The 15,563-nt window shown below is 42.6% G+C and overlaps 1 protein-coding gene across 6 annotated transcripts in view; it reads right to left on the bottom strand.

Annotated features, from left to right (window-relative positions):
* The window catches only part of RUNX2 (RUNX family transcription factor 2), a 225,308-nt gene that overhangs the window by 82,926 nt on the left and 126,819 nt on the right, over positions 1–15,563 (bottom strand). For 5 of the 6 annotated variants that reach the window (XM_065681813.1, XM_065681811.1, XM_065681812.1 and 2 more), the window contains one exon: positions 13,574–13,735. The exons of the other annotated variant lie outside the window; for it this stretch is intronic. In XM_065681813.1, coding sequence (XP_065537885.1) covers positions 13,574–13,735 — 162 coding nt within the window. The remainder of the gene's footprint in view (positions 1–13,573; positions 13,736–15,563) is intronic. 6 annotated transcript variants of the gene reach the window in all.

The raw sequence follows: 15,563 nt of genomic DNA on the forward strand, positions 1-15,563 counted from the left end.
GCTGCTGCTCTTATAGCCAAGAGTCAAAAATACTGACCAGTGAAAAGAGGTTTCAGTACATACATTTAGGCTCTCAATGCCTGTTTAGATACCAAATTGCCATCAAATTCAGCAGGATGCCAAGAGCTAAACATAGTCGTATAGCGGGGATAGAGGAACTGTATCCCATTTTATATTCAGCATTGCACCACTTTAACAATATACGATTTTCAATCTGATTTAATAAAAGCAGAGCAAAGCCTTTCATATATTTCTTTTTATGTATTTCAGACCTGAGTTTCTTACTAAGTTAAGGCAAACTACTGTTAAGTTACATTTCAATCCGTTATAAGCTTGTCCACATAGCATCTCCATTCATCAGCTGAGCTGAAGCTTAAACCAGCCCAACTCTGAACACCTCTAAATAAATGCTTCTTCTCCATAGTGTAAAGTCTGAATATAGTTTTTATCCTCCCAGGAAACTGGTGATGAGAAAGAGAAACAGACTTTGGTCTGTAGTAGCTCACATCATAAACACACTTTAGGCTGTTTGCTGTATGGGAACTTAGGCTGTACCATTAGCAGCTCAAATCACTAGTAATGCTCTAAACTTAAAATCTAAGTTACCACGTCTCAGATAAAACACAGTAACAGTCACCTGAATGGCCACTGCTCATGGTAGCATTTCATCTGAGATACGACAATCTGTAACAGAGGATTGAGTTAAGTCTCACTGCCTTGTGTCTGCCATAGGCTGTAGAAATGCACACTCCTACCTAAGTATAACTAAGCCTGTAGTTAAGTTCAGATAACCAGACCAGTCTCTGAATTTGCTTTATTTCAAAGGACATCTTGGGCAACTTCTAACAGGGCTGGTAACAAATAAGTGTGTCATGGAGATATTGCACAGGATAATGGCACACTGGCAAAAAAAGCATGTGTTATTTAGGAGTTTAGAAGGCCGGCTTACCCATTAAAGCTGTTAAAAGGGTAAATGTGATGCACTGCTTTCTGGCTCTTGCTACTGATTTGTTTCGTGAATTTGGGCATATAATTTGACTTTCCTGGCTAAATTTTGCTTGCTATAAGATGGATATTTTAATACTTCGTATTAGCCAAGTGACAAAGGTCAGTAGCGCAGCTTGGAAAATGCTATGAATCTTTTGTTGGAAGATGTTATAAAGTTATGAAGATTACAGGCAAAACACATCAGACATTTTTTGTAAGCTCTTCAACTGGTGAAGACATAGAAAAGGTGGAAGTCAGACAGAGTGAATAGACTTGGCTTAAAATACACTTTCACACACAATCCCGATATCTGAAATAAAAAAGTCAGCCTGTATTATTGCCTTCAGTTGTCTTCATCTGCCCAAGAATTGCTTTAAACTGAACCCCCTCCAGCGCATCTGCGGAGCAGACTGGTGAGAGCAGAAGCTGGCCTGGCTGAGGACCAGGCGCCGTGCTCCAGCTCCACTGTGGCTGGAATGGCTTCCTCCACGGGCAAGCAGCCTGTCCTCAAAACAGCTCCAAACCAGTCTCACCCACCTACATGGGCCAGGCCAAACTAGGAACTGGTTGGGTTTGGACTACCCTTAAAACCAGCTTCCTATCTAATTTTGGAATCTAATACAGTGGCTCCTAATTAGGCTCCACTGGTACTTAGATCCTCCGCTGCGCTCCTTTTCAACCATAAAAAACCCTGCATCATGGGTTGGCTTCTAGCAGGAATTAAAATGAAAACAAAAACAAACAAAAAAATCCCTTTAGAGGGAGATATTTTAGAGAGGAAGAGGGAAGAAAGGGGGAAGAGAGGTGACTTTTTCCTGCTGCCAGGATTCCTCTGTGGCTCCTCAAGCCATGCCAGCATCCACATCACAGTTCCCGGGGACTTCCTCCAAGGAGCTCCTGTGAGATGCCTCTTCCAATGAGCCATTTCATGTCAGGCTTATGTTGCAGAGATTTTGGGTCAGCAGCCTTCCCGCTGTTTCTGAGGCACTTGCTTCCCTTCCTATTTGGCAGACCTCTGCAGAAGGTCTAATTTTCAGCCCTCAGTCCCTAGTCCAGATCCCAGCCTCTGCAAGCTGCACCCTAGAGGCTACCTAAATCCTTATGCTCTTTCCCAATGAGGTTTCTACTCTATGCATTCCCTCTGCCAGTGCTGACAAACCCTACACAACTCTAGGTATATCCACTATGCTGCAGTGGTAACTCCGACTTTATGGCCAGCTGTCTCATTTAGAAGCCCAGTGTATTCATAAAGCCCCATCACTTCTCAGGCATTTACTCATGTATGTAATGTTAGCTTTGACTTCCTTTGTTTTTAAGTTTATTTTCTAAAAATCATTTAACTGCACCAAAATTATCTATTTCAATATTAATCAAGTTTTTGGCTGGGATTTTTCCTTCATTGGAACATGGTTTTGTTTTTGCTTTCAGTGGCAGCAATGCACGTAACTAGTTGGCTACACTTAACAGGAATAACCTACAGATGTCTGATCCTATTTCTGTGTAGAAAGGTACAGATCATATGATCTCATGAGGTTTCTGTCAGCCCTGTATAACTATAGAAGAATCGATCTAGTTCCTCTGGGGTTATTCCTACCTGTGTAGTAGGTAAGTAGATTGACAGAGCTCTATCAACAGCTGTTAAATACAATGATCCAGCTAAGCCTCCAGCTTTGGAAACCCCAACAGCTTGGGAATACCTATGTCCCGGTCTTACGCTCCAGGGGAACCGAATGACCACTTTTGGCAATGCCAAGAAGTTGATGTGTGCTGGATGGACCCTTGGTCTAACCTGGTGGGGTTTATCTTCTGCCCCATTCACCTTTTCAAGTGATGATTCTGACCATTGTGGTTTGCCTCTTATTACAGGCTCTAACAAGCAGCCTTGTGGTTTCTTTCCTACCTCCCCTGAAGCCTGGGAGGAGGTGAAGAGCCACAGAGCTATCTCAGTACCCTCCTCCAAACATCCTTGCACTCCCTCTAAGCCATGCTCACTACTACCCAGCTGCAGCCACTGCTATGTCCTCCCTGTCTCTCTTGGTGTTTCCTCAATTCCCTCTTCTATTCTGTTGTACATCTTGTAACCAGTTGTACTGTATTTAAGAGTGCAAATCCATAGAGGACAAGGCTGACCTCTCTTTTTTCCCCTCCTCTAATTGTAGTCCTTAGCACAATGGGATTGGACTTCCAAACACTACCACAATACAAACAATATTAGTAGCCACTGCCTATTCCGTGGTCAGTGGAGACTCCAGCAAAAGCCTATTAGCTATTCACAAATACAACCATTACTTTGATCACTGAACCACATCGCCTGCAACAGCCAAATTTCGGTGCTCCAGCTGAAGTCCAAACCTCATGTGAAGTCTTCTAAGAGGAATGATCTCTAGTTTGTGGAAATATTTCAATCCCAGGTTTTGCTTTCAACACAAAACATAATTTAGCATAGAATTAAATACAGCAAGCTGTGATTTTACAGACATCGGCCAACTAGAAATGGTGTGCCTTATAGATTTGGTCCTGTACATATGCTGCAATACTGTTTTCCAAGCAAGCCCATTGTGCAACCTAATGATATAAACCAAAACAATGTGGATGTACCTTTAGCTTCCAGCTTCATAATATTCTACCAATTTTAGACAGTGCTTGTTTAATAGAAAAGGGCGTAAGAAAGCACTGATGCCTATGGATCAGACATCAACAGCCCCATTAACCATTAAAAATAATAAGTGGAAACCATGCATGTGGCATCACTAGAGCTTGTGTAGGGACTTTTCATCTCAGCTAAATGAAAGAGGTTTTGTGGGTACCACTCCTAATGCAAGCATACTTCTCACCACCACAGAAATGTGATGTTAAGAGGCAGAAAGATCAATACGAGATGCTGCACCACTTCCATTTTGCTTTGAGAATTCATCCTTATTTCTAAGTCCTCCAGGATGTTGTTCTTTTCTGGTGTTCCCCTTTCTCTCAGCACGCTTGCTCTTCTTTCTCACAAGAGCCCAAAGAGGCTTTTGCCATCTATCTACACACAGTACTTCTATATTACAGAATAACATATTACAGCAAACATTCACAGCTACTCCCTGCCCATGGCAGGGGGGTTGGAACTAGATGATCTTGAGGTCCTTTCCAACCCTAACTATTCTATGATTCTATGATACTGCAGGATGAAAGGTCAAATGGGAGGTTAGAGAGAACTTTGGGAATAATGACTGGGAAGCTTGGAGGTGATATGGCTCAGACAGGGCTGAAGACGCAAAAGAGCGACTCCTCTCTTCCACAAGCTCCGTTAAAGTGACACGAGCACCCCTGCATTAAATGTATGATAACTTTTTTTCCAAAACTAAACTTTTTCATGCAATGAGAGCATCACCTGGTCCATGTAATACCAAGGGCTTAATGCAGTTCCAGCTCTCTTATTTGCGAATTTGCCTGTGGAACAATTATGAATGTGAAGAGCAAAGAGTCTGCTTTGGCTGGCGGCCACAGCCTGAGCTGCAGGCTTTTCTTTGCTTTTGACAATGCAAAAGCTAACTAAACCTGAAGGAAAAATCCCCCTATAGCTGAATTTCTTAAAACGAAAGGTTAAACAGTCTCTGAAAGCTAGGGGAGAATGCATGTCCTGTTGTCTTATTCCAGAATCTCCATCTAGGGTAGTGGGTGAGTAATTAAATTCTTTTTTTTTAATATTTAGAAAAACAGGGGGAACATTACAATTGGGCAAATACATAACCAGAAAAATTCCTAAAGGAATTGCAGAAGCCTACAAAGTCAGTGAAAAATGCTTTCTCAGTCCGTTTTTCCAGGTGGGTCGGAAAAGTAAGAGTCCCACTAGTAAGTCAACCAAAAATAACTCCTTTTCAGCGGATTCCGTAGCAGTTTGGCTGATTAGGGAAGGGAACTTCTGCTATTTGAGGGATCGCAGTGAACCCACAGCAAACTTAAATGACCAAAATACTTTTGCACAATGCCCCTCCAGCCTCTTTGCAAGTTGAACCAGTTCTGCACCCTACACATCCATACAGCTTCCACCACCTCCCTGAGACCCACCACAGCCACCTCCTTTCCCACCCACCTCCTTGTTGTATCTGTCACCCCACAGGAACCCATGCGAACCTCAGAAATAAAAGTCGGCGCTGCAATCTGGCAGACAAAGTTATAGCAAGTTCAAATGAGTGGAAACTAAAGTTAGACAAATTCAGACTAGTAATAAGACCCACATTTCCAAAGAGAGCTTAATTAGCGTCTGTAACCGAAGGTTGCGGTGATTTTGCTTCCCTGGAAATTTTTAAATGAGGACCAACTGAGTTTTCATGTGGTGGTTTGGATTTTTTTGTTCAGTTTTGCTTTAGGTTTTTTTCTTCTCAAAGGTTATCTTCGAGTTCAAATGAGAGAGAGCTAATTTGGGGAAACCTTTCAGCTGCGCTGAAAGTAGATGACCACATGTGCTTCACTGTATTAATAAGCTATGAATCCATTTATCTGTGGAAAGCTCCTTATATCAAATTATTTTTTCCTGCCCTTCATAAATGAATCTCCCCCATTGTTAAAAATCCTTGCCTTCTACAAAAACTCCTTTGAGCTTCAGAAGCAGCACAGAGCATCGTGTGGTTGCAGGGCTGGGCTCCCCCCAAGGGAACCCTGCAATGCCCGCACACCACTCTTGTGGACAGGGGGAACTTGTCCTAAGCTAAGCAAGGCATCTCCTGCTTTGATCACTACCCTCAGTCTTCTCTAAGTAAGTCTGAAAACAAACATTAAGAGATTTCCAGATTAGCGTCCCCAAATACACTCCCTTTATGCATATGAAATAGTTCCTTCTCTCTTAATAACATCTTTGACAAGCCATGTGAAGGTGTGCATCTTCATTTCATCTCATTCATCTTCCTCCCCTTCGCTGCCTACATTGTTTTCTTTGTACACCATTGTACAACCACAGAAAGCCTGAACCACTTGCATGGCTCTTACCTTCCTTTTGGTCACCAGTACCAGTCCAGTATCACCAATATTAATGCTCTTTTAAATCTGACAGCCAAGCTGGTACGACACCAGATCCTTTTCTGCTAAAACATCCATCAAGGGGGGGAGGAGATTTGGACATCTGTAAAATGGGGCCAACAACCATTACTAAACCACTTCAAAAAGGTGTTGTGAAGCTGTGCTAAGCTCCAATACTCCCTTCCGGACCAGATTCAGCATGGTCAAATTCTGCATGGCCAGAAATGTGAGGAAATTTCACCACAAGTCAAGGCAATTCCAGCTATTTCTACCAGCAGCATATTTTGCCTCTTACATTGTATTTTTCACTGTAAGATTTGCAGAATCGGGCCTTTTAAACCAAACAGTTCCTGGAAGGCATGAGACACCTTTCCTTCTATCTTCTACCAAACACTGTCACAACCTGAGAAGGACCAAGTTCTCCCACATTGTACAGAATCATTTCATAAATTCAACTTGTGCAATTAATCAAACCAAATTCAGTGCAATAAAGACTCAAGGCCACAGAGACTTAAGGGCAAAATAAATGATCCCGACTACCGTACCAGAGAGCGTCATGTATGGAGCTAGTTAGATTTCCTCTCCATATCAAGACACATGTGGTCCTGCATCAGCCACCACTGCTGGCTCCATCCTAGGTAGAAAATCAACGGCAATTCCACCAAGGGAATGGAGATATCATCACACGGCTTTGCATAAGGATGAAACAAAGTGCTCAGTCCCACGGCCTTCCTGTTAGGAGCTTATTGACTTTATTGGGAACACACATCTAGGTAATGGCTCCGGATCTGTCCCTTTGAAAGTCTGGAATCAAGTGCCCAGTTGCCCCATTAACAATTAGCATTCTGTTTACAAAACCCAGCAGAGTCAGTAAGAATAATCATTACAAAGCATGCTCAGACTGTGATTCCGGTTTAAGTTAATATAATTTTAATGAGTTCTTCAGAAAAGGCCTGGCACTTATGGAAAATTTCCTTAATTAATATCAGACCCTAAATTAGTAATAAAAAAAAAGCCCTGAATATCATTTGGTCTCAAGCTGGAACTAAAGTATGTTTTGGCATCATTACTAACTGTTAGCAGCAAGTTCTGGAAACAGATGCAAATCTTGATATGTGTCCTAAATATAAAACACATTGCAAAAAAAAAAGCTCAGATAAAAATATATCTATACATCCACATATATTTGAGTGTGCTATTTCCTGCCTGTATCAGCAACAAATTTATTCCATTTAAAAACATTCCACTTGTTTCTTTTTGGTACTTTTTTTACATCCCTTATTTCAGGAATAAAACTCCTTCCCTCTGCCTTCATTTTTCCTGTTGATTTCCTCTCCCGCTAGCCGTTTTAAGTAAATGAAAAGGGCTTAAAGACACGCATTATAATATTCAAACATCTGAAAATCAGCCCACTTGTTTTACCACCTAAATATGGGTATGGGTACCTCATTTGAGGCCACCCACGCTAGAAAAATTTGGCCTTCATCCTTGAGGTAGGGATCATGCAACGCATCTTCTGGACAATTACTCCAATGAGAGATTCTACCCAGCAGAGAGGCTGCTACTAAAACCCCACAGACGAGTGCCAAGGTGCTGAGATTCCCAGGTGGCACCAAGTGGGCAGGAGACTAAAAATGGACAGCCTGCGGTAAACAAAATAAATAGAACCACTGAAAAATAATGAATTAAAAAAAAAGAGACAAGTTACAAGTTTAGGGATGGTAGCAAAATGAGTGGGTTGTTTCTGAAGGCCTGAACTCCCCCAAGGTCTTTACTTTGCCTTAAACTCAATGCCACCTCGCCGGGAAAGCACTGAAACTTAGCTAGGAGAAATGGAGACAGAGACAACCTTGAGTCTTTCAGCTTCCATTAAAAAGAAAAAAAAAATGAAGACAGAGTGAAAATTGTTATAGTCACCAAGAAAAACATCACAGCGTAGCGAGCGCACCAGAAACAGAGCTGGCTTCTTGGCTTTGCCAAGAGCCTGAGACAATATTGCTGAAGCGTGAACTGCTCATTCGTTTCAGGAGCTGCTAACACCAAGGCTGTTCCTGGCAACAGCCACTGTATTTCTCTGCTTCCCAGAGGACATAAAGAACAAAAGAATTGTATTTTGGACACAGTGTTAATGCCTTCTCCTGTTAAGAGTCCTGTCCTGAAATGTGCTTATTGCCCACAACATTTAACGAAGTTAGTAGAAATTAAGGGATGCAAGAGTCACTACTTTGCATGACCACCATTTTTACTCAGTAGCTATAAAGTTTTCTGCGCTCCTTAGGAGAAGATACACGTATTTTCATTCTTGAAGTTAGTATTTTTTCTAAGACCAAATTCCCCCCAAAGGTAAAATCCTGATTATGAGGATCCTGTGCATTTTGTGTCAGTAACCAAAATCCAAGGCAATTCACATCTGGGATTAGAAACTCAAGACGACAACCAGTAAAGGAGCTCAAGAAAAAACAGCCCATCACTGTGAGCCACTTTCTCATTAACATACAAGCACTAAATCCAGAGGTTCAGCGGGAACTGCTTCCAGTATATGTGGTTTTTTATTTTAAGATTTGTAGGCTTACAAGAATGTAAACTGAATTGTGTAAAGGAACAGTATTGTCACTGATTAGGGCATGGCTGGTATTCACAGGGTTGCATTTACACTTGCCAGCCCTCAGAGAGCTGGGAGGGCAGGAATGTTTCTTAAATTCAATATCTGATGAAGGTCCAGGATGGTCCAAAACAATGTGGTGATATATACAGAGTGAGATGAATTAATGGACAAGTTTGGCTACACTCAAACTAGCCAGCAGCCCAGGGTCAGGGTCCATTCTCTGGCTCTACACCCAACCAGGATGGTCTGGCCACAGCTATAGCATTAAACCCTGTAAGCCTCCACAATAGGCTGGCTGCCTCCGAGCTGTCCATGGGAACAGGTCTGGGGCTTTGCTCACTCCCAAACCACAGCGGGATCTGTTTGTGACCATGCTGGCCAGCCCCACTCAAAACCAACCTCACTGACAATTTAACAGTACCTGTATTTAACAGCCCAGGCCCTTCCACTGTGTAATTTATTGCTGAAGATACTACTTGCTGGCCACTTTAGTTCAGAGGGATGAGTCTGCAAACTTCTCTCATTTAGAGGCTGAGCCCAGCTCGTCCCTATTCGGTGGCACAGTAAATATGAAGACAGCAAAATCCACCCTGCACACTGAGGGGACTCCAGCGTGTGGGACAGAGATTTCAGGCTTGGCAGCATTATGCCAGTATCCACAACCAACAACCATCTGCAAAGTGTACAAGTGTGCAGGCTTGAAAAGTAGGTTTGGTGATTTGTCCTACTATTCACATGCAGTTTTATTTTTCTCCTCTGTCATACAGGCAGTTGTCAAACAGTTGTGTAGGACAGGCTCCTCCATAGCCAGCACTGAACATGTACATGTTACACCTGCAGGGCAGGTCCTCCAGCACCTTAAGACCTCGACCTCACAAGAGTCTCTCAAAGGTGAAACAAAAGCAAGGGACTAGCATTTAGGCAGAACGGCGAGGAGGTCCAGGAAGTGTAGGGGTTGAAGTTGTCCTCCCACCTCCTTCTCAGAATTCTCAACAAAATCAAATGCAAGCTCAAACCCTGCAATCACAGAGCAGGCAGAGGTCAGGGCAAGGCAGACCACAGCAGGGTTAAATCAGGACTGACAGAAAGGCAATGATATGGATATGTTTATGGGACAGCTAAATCATCTCTTAAATCACCTCACCAAAGGCAGACTATCAGATGAGACATGCCTGTACCTGAGCTACACACCTAGGCTTGCTTTAGAGCCTGTGGAGGCAAACAGGCTCTTTCCAATGCACTGCCAGGGACCAGTCCAGCTCATCTGCAGACTGGTCATATCCTACCAATGCCAGCTTGTCCCTACTGACTCAAAAGGGACCTGTGGGTGGCAGTCTCTGGTATAGATGTCTACCCTGGGGACATCTATATCTCATTTACCTGCTGCAGAACACCCCTCTTGTGACTGCAGGAACAACCCAACCTGTACTCCCTGCTCTGAACACCTTGCATGTGCTGAGGACTTGCTGGATCAGTCCCAAAGCCTTATGTAAAAATGTGATGTGTATTTATATGAATCATATACATTAATTACATAATAGACACTCATGCTCCCCATCCCACATGCACTTTGGATATGCATAGGACACAAAGACTGAGTGCATTCACTATGAATCATGCAATAAGACTATGGCCCTCAGGCAAACTCTCTTTAAAATGACCATGTTCTTATATTCCCATGGTTTCCATTACAGTATTATTTAATTAAGAATATTAATCTGCTAGGCCACCAACTTTCACTGTCTTCTGGGGAAGTCTGAGCAGACAGATATTAATAAAATATGGGGAATCCGGCTCTTTTTATGACTGAGTTGGTGCAATAATGCAACTCAACTGCATGGCCTTGTGAGCTTAGTTTTTATTTATTCTTGATACGAATAGGAGACTTATGCACCAGAGGGATCACTGGTTCAAAAGTTCCACGAGTGATGCCAGATAATCTTTTATTTTTATTTTTTTTTTTATTTTTTGCTTTGCTTTTCAGCTATTGCTGTTGAATACTGCCCAAATATGTGTGACACATCATTAATTAGCTACATGGCATTGCAGATACAGCACTGATCCCCATCTGGAGAATAAAAGATGAATACTTGGAAGTTTGACAGCCATGGCACTAATTTGCACGTGCCTGCAGCATGCATGCAAACACTTCAGTTGTGCAAAGAAATCAGTCTAGACACTGACATGACCAGTTCAGCCACATTACACTAGCCTGCCTGAATAACTCCTCAGGGTTGCAGCCTGCTGCCCTTTTCCCCTCTCCCATGGGACAGGGAACTGCTATGTCAGTCCCCCACCACCTCCTGGCCTACATCCCTAATAAACCTCTTCTGATGCTCAGCCTTATTTGGGACTGAAACACATGCAACCTTTCCACCAAGAGATGTACCCATCCCAGGACACGGATGAAAAACATGGGATGGATGTGTTTCTTGTCATGGGAGTACCATCAAAACCAGCTCTTAAGGGCTGCCACTAACAATACAACCAGGAACCACTATTTTGGAGGACAGAAGGCTTTATTAGATGGTACATTTCAATATTTGGGTGTATACAACTTAAGCAGCTGTCTAAGCAGAGCCACTGAGGCCTGTGGAAATCTGGGTGATGTGGAATTGTGGCAGGTAGGAAGTCCTGTGTCTCTAGGTGTGACATCCAAGGCCTAAGGGGTAGTTTTACCCATTTTTCCTCCTGCATGATGTTAAGCAACAGGCAGTGAATATGGTATTCATTAAAATTACCTTGTATACTTTTAACAGCCTTGATAACCAGATTTCTGCCACTGTACTGGAAAGCATAGCTTGCTTTTATTCAAGGCCTTGTAAAACTCTTAATTTTTCCCTCATGCAGTGAAGGTGCCCAAAGTTTTCTAACATTTTAGTGTTTCTTAGCAGTAATTTCCGCCCCTCATCAAAGCTTTGTTATCCCCTGAAAGATGTATCAAGTAACTGAGTGAAATTTGCATTTCTCCCTGTGCGAGGGATAAACCGGTTGCTCTAAGGGGCAGCTTTAAACTTGCATTTCTCTCTCTACTTTAACACAAAGGAGGTTAGATCCTGCCCTCCCTCCCTGTGAGATTGCTAGGTAGAAATCCTTGAGATGAACGGCAGGGCTTGCAGCTGGGGCTGCAACGTGCTTCCTTACAGCCTGAGCATCAGCACTCATCCTCCTTGCAAAAATGCTTCTCTGCATTTCTGAACATCAGCAAACACTGCAGACAAACTCTGGCACTTGTGGAAGATTAAAGTCCCCTTGTTCAACCTTAAATGTAACTGGAAGCAAGATCCCCACGCTGAGAAAAGGTAAGAGCACTGCAGAGGCTTCAGTCAAGCCCCCAGAAGATAGAGTGCAAGAAGTGTAAAGGCAACCAACTTTACAGTACAGCAGAAAAGTTCAGTCCTCGGCCACACAATGTACACAGCAGCCAGGTCTTTTAGTCATTCTGCCTGTGCCCACATGCCAGGCACTCACGTCTGAATACACAGACAAGCAAGGGCTGCAGGGCAAGCATGCTGTGGTACATCTGCTGAGGTCCCAGCCGAGCCTCTCCTGCAGGTATTGCTGGGGGCACAGTTGCAAAAATAACCATTCGACAACACAGACCATCAGGAGGCTCTGACTCAAAGGGAACCTGTTTCAGTCCAAACAAAGCATTTCCTCAGCATCAAGCCAATCGAGTTTTTTGAACCAAGTCAGCGTATTGCACAGAGAGCCAGCAGGAACCTGCTCCATCAACCTCAAACCCCCAGCCCACATGGAAATGCCAAACCTCAGCTTGGCATCTCTGAGAAGGCAGGGTGCGCTAGGACTGCAGAGGTTTTTCCAGCTGTTTGTTTGAGAAACAAAGCTTCCCTCTTCCAAGATGAAAGCAATCAAGGAGTCTGCACTAATCAAATCCTACAGGCCCCCTGGCTGAAATTCAGCTTGTCAGTGATGCAGCTCAGCGAAGGGATCAACATTTCCAGTGCTGTAAGCTTGGTGGAACGGGAAAACACGACAGCAAGAAATTCACCTGGCTGTGAGTCAAACAGGTGTATGGCAGCAGCATCCAAGATTATAATAGTATCTTGCAAACATGCAAAAATAGATGTAATAAGACTGATTCTTTGGTTTCCATTAATGAATCATAAAGACTTTCTTTACATTACACATGCTCTTTTGGCATACGCTGCTAATATTCCCACACTTGCAAGGCTGGAGCTTTAATACTGAGCCTCCCTCCCCTACGGTTCCTCATTTTTGGCATGATATACAAGGTGACTGTGTGCCATGACAGACTCTATCTTACTCTGGGGCAATCAGATTACTTCACACAGATGGTTTTATCACTGAGACCATTAGAGATGAATTGCACAGTATGTAAATTGACATTGGTTTGGTAAAAAAAAGTCTCAGTTCTCACTGCTGTCTTGTCTATGTTCCTAAATGTATTTCCTCTCTCCTGCATCATTCCAAAGCACAGTTTGTCCAATCTCTACCCTTAAGTGACTCAGCTAGTTTCTGATAGGTATCTTAAGTACACATTGACTACGGAAATAGGCTCTCTTGTGCTACTGGACTGAAATGCGGGAGAAGGCACCTTAGCCTTAACTACTGAAATAAAGGCACCTCTCTGTCAGGATGCGGAACATCACACGCACTACAAACATAGAGCACCAAAAAATAGAGAATATCACAACTACTTTAAAACAATCAAGTAAACATCCTCTTTTAGGGAAAAAAAAAAAGAGAATGTGTTCATAGAATCAGGTTCACAACTTAAAAACAGTTCGATCTGAAACGGACCTAGAGACATTCAAATGATACATGTTCAGAGCAACACAGAAAAAAAAGGGATTCTGACCCCCACCCACCATGCAGTAACCCTGTTAACACCAACTGAGCTGTGCTCTTCTTATTAAGGTTTGTCTGAGGCCATGAAGGCAACCTCTGCCAGTCCTGTTCCTATCTGCATAATTGTTCTAGGCAAAACACGGTCTTTACCTGAGAGGCGTCTGGGCACATCGGTAATGGCTGGAAGTCCTGTGCCTCGAGTGGAGGACAGGGGAGTTGTGGAATGAATGGATGGTGAAGTCATCTGGCTCAAGTAGGATGGGTAAGACTGGTCATAGGACCATGGCGGGGATGACTGCGCCTGCCTGGGGTCTAGGAAATAAAAAAATGAAAAATAAAAAATAAAAAATTAAAAAAGGAGATTTTTTTTTTTTAATAAGAACAAAAATTAGGGCATCAACAGCCTAATTGACAGATAGGATGACTGAACGTACACACAGTGCTACATGGTGCTGTAAGGAATGAGAATGCATTGAAACACAACCTGCTCCTCTAGGACTCAACCCTTCCAGCCTTGCTCTGGGCTTTTCCTTGCCCATAACAACTTTTGGGGAGAAATGAATGGAGCAGTGACCAGAGTTTCAAAAGATCTAGGATATGTGCTGCAAATTCCTGGTGTCTCTCATCTAGGTCTATCAGTGTTACACCAGTCCTTAAGGATTTGGACTGGTAAGCAGACAGCAAGTACGAGACCCAGGTCTGAGAGCTTAGGAAGTGGACTTCAGAGGTTGGGAGACTCTACAGTCAGCACTTGGCAAGCCTGCCAAGTTGTTATCCAGTTAAAACATTACACAGTAGTGTTTTCAGTGCTGAAAATACTACCCAAGAAGGAAAATGTCATTAATCTTATCAGCATCCACCCAAAAATGTCACATTTGGATGTTGGCCCAGTTACCTACAGTCACTTCAATTACAGCAATATAAAACCAAATGGTTTGGGATAACTATCGGAAGTTAATGATGCCTTTTGATGTATTCGCTACAGCTCACTATAAGGAAATTATTTTAAGGATAAATGCAGATTATTTTTTACTGAAGCACTGATGGATTGCACTAAGTGAGAGAGAGGGAGACCTAGTTGTACTCACTGGTGTTCGGACTTATAAACCATTTTCTCAGTTAATATTTGCTGATAAAGATACCACTGAATGCCTCATTAATTATTATTTTTATTTCTTTTCATCAATAAAATCAAAGCACCCAAAGTCTGTTTTGGGCACTGCATGATAAACAGAAAACTATCTCTGAAGTGGCTCAGAAATTGTAGCACATCCCTTCAAACCCTCCCCAATACTTTCAGTGAAGCGCATCAGGTCCACTCAGTTTGGAAAACCTGTCATAGCAAAGCACTGTGCTAAGGCCCTGCTTTGCAGACAGCAACGTGATAGCCACATGGCATAAGCAAAGACAGTTTTTCAGGAAATTCAACTTGATTTTTTCTTTTTTTAACTCCTTTTCCTGCTTTTCCACACAGCAAAACCTTGTAGTTTCAGCTATTCCTTGTTTATTTTTTCTGTTCAGACATGATTTGTTTGAAGAGATGTCTGGAAAGCAGATACTTCCTTGAAGCAAAAAAAAACTATATAGATATATAAAAACCTTCAACTTTCCAATTTAATTTTAAGAGGATTTTCCTGGAGTTTGCCATTTATATTGGAGCTGAGTAATATAAATGGTTAACATAAACTCCTCAGAAATCTGAAGGACACTTGATCATTAAAGGTAATAAACTTCTTTGTTTTAACAATTTCAAGGCTAGGGTTGTATAGATTGGCGTGGGTTCAAATCTGACTGACTGCTCGTTGTTATATCTGATATTGACATATTTCCCTGCCTCATTCCACTACTATAATTCACCGTGCAGTCAATGGTAAATGATCTTCAACTGGGAACGGAAAGCCTAGGCTTGCTGGGAAAACAATCTTAAAATTAATGATGTGTCAGGAGCACAATCTCAAATCCAAGCTCCTTCAAACTGCAAGAGCTTTTCAATCTCTGCTTCTGAATCTAAAACAGAGTCCCTTAAAGTTTTGGTTTTATGTCAGCTCCAGTGCTGGAAGGAAATTATGTAGCAGGTAAAGGCTGGGGGAAAAGTAATCGCAACAGAGGATGTTTTTACAGGAGTTTGGTCTAAGGTGGT

The sequence above is a fragment of the Lathamus discolor genome, chromosome 5 (assembly GCF_037157495.1).
Source record: "Lathamus discolor isolate bLatDis1 chromosome 5, bLatDis1.hap1, whole genome shotgun sequence".
Taxonomy (NCBI): domain Eukaryota; kingdom Metazoa; phylum Chordata; class Aves; order Psittaciformes; family Psittacidae; genus Lathamus; species Lathamus discolor.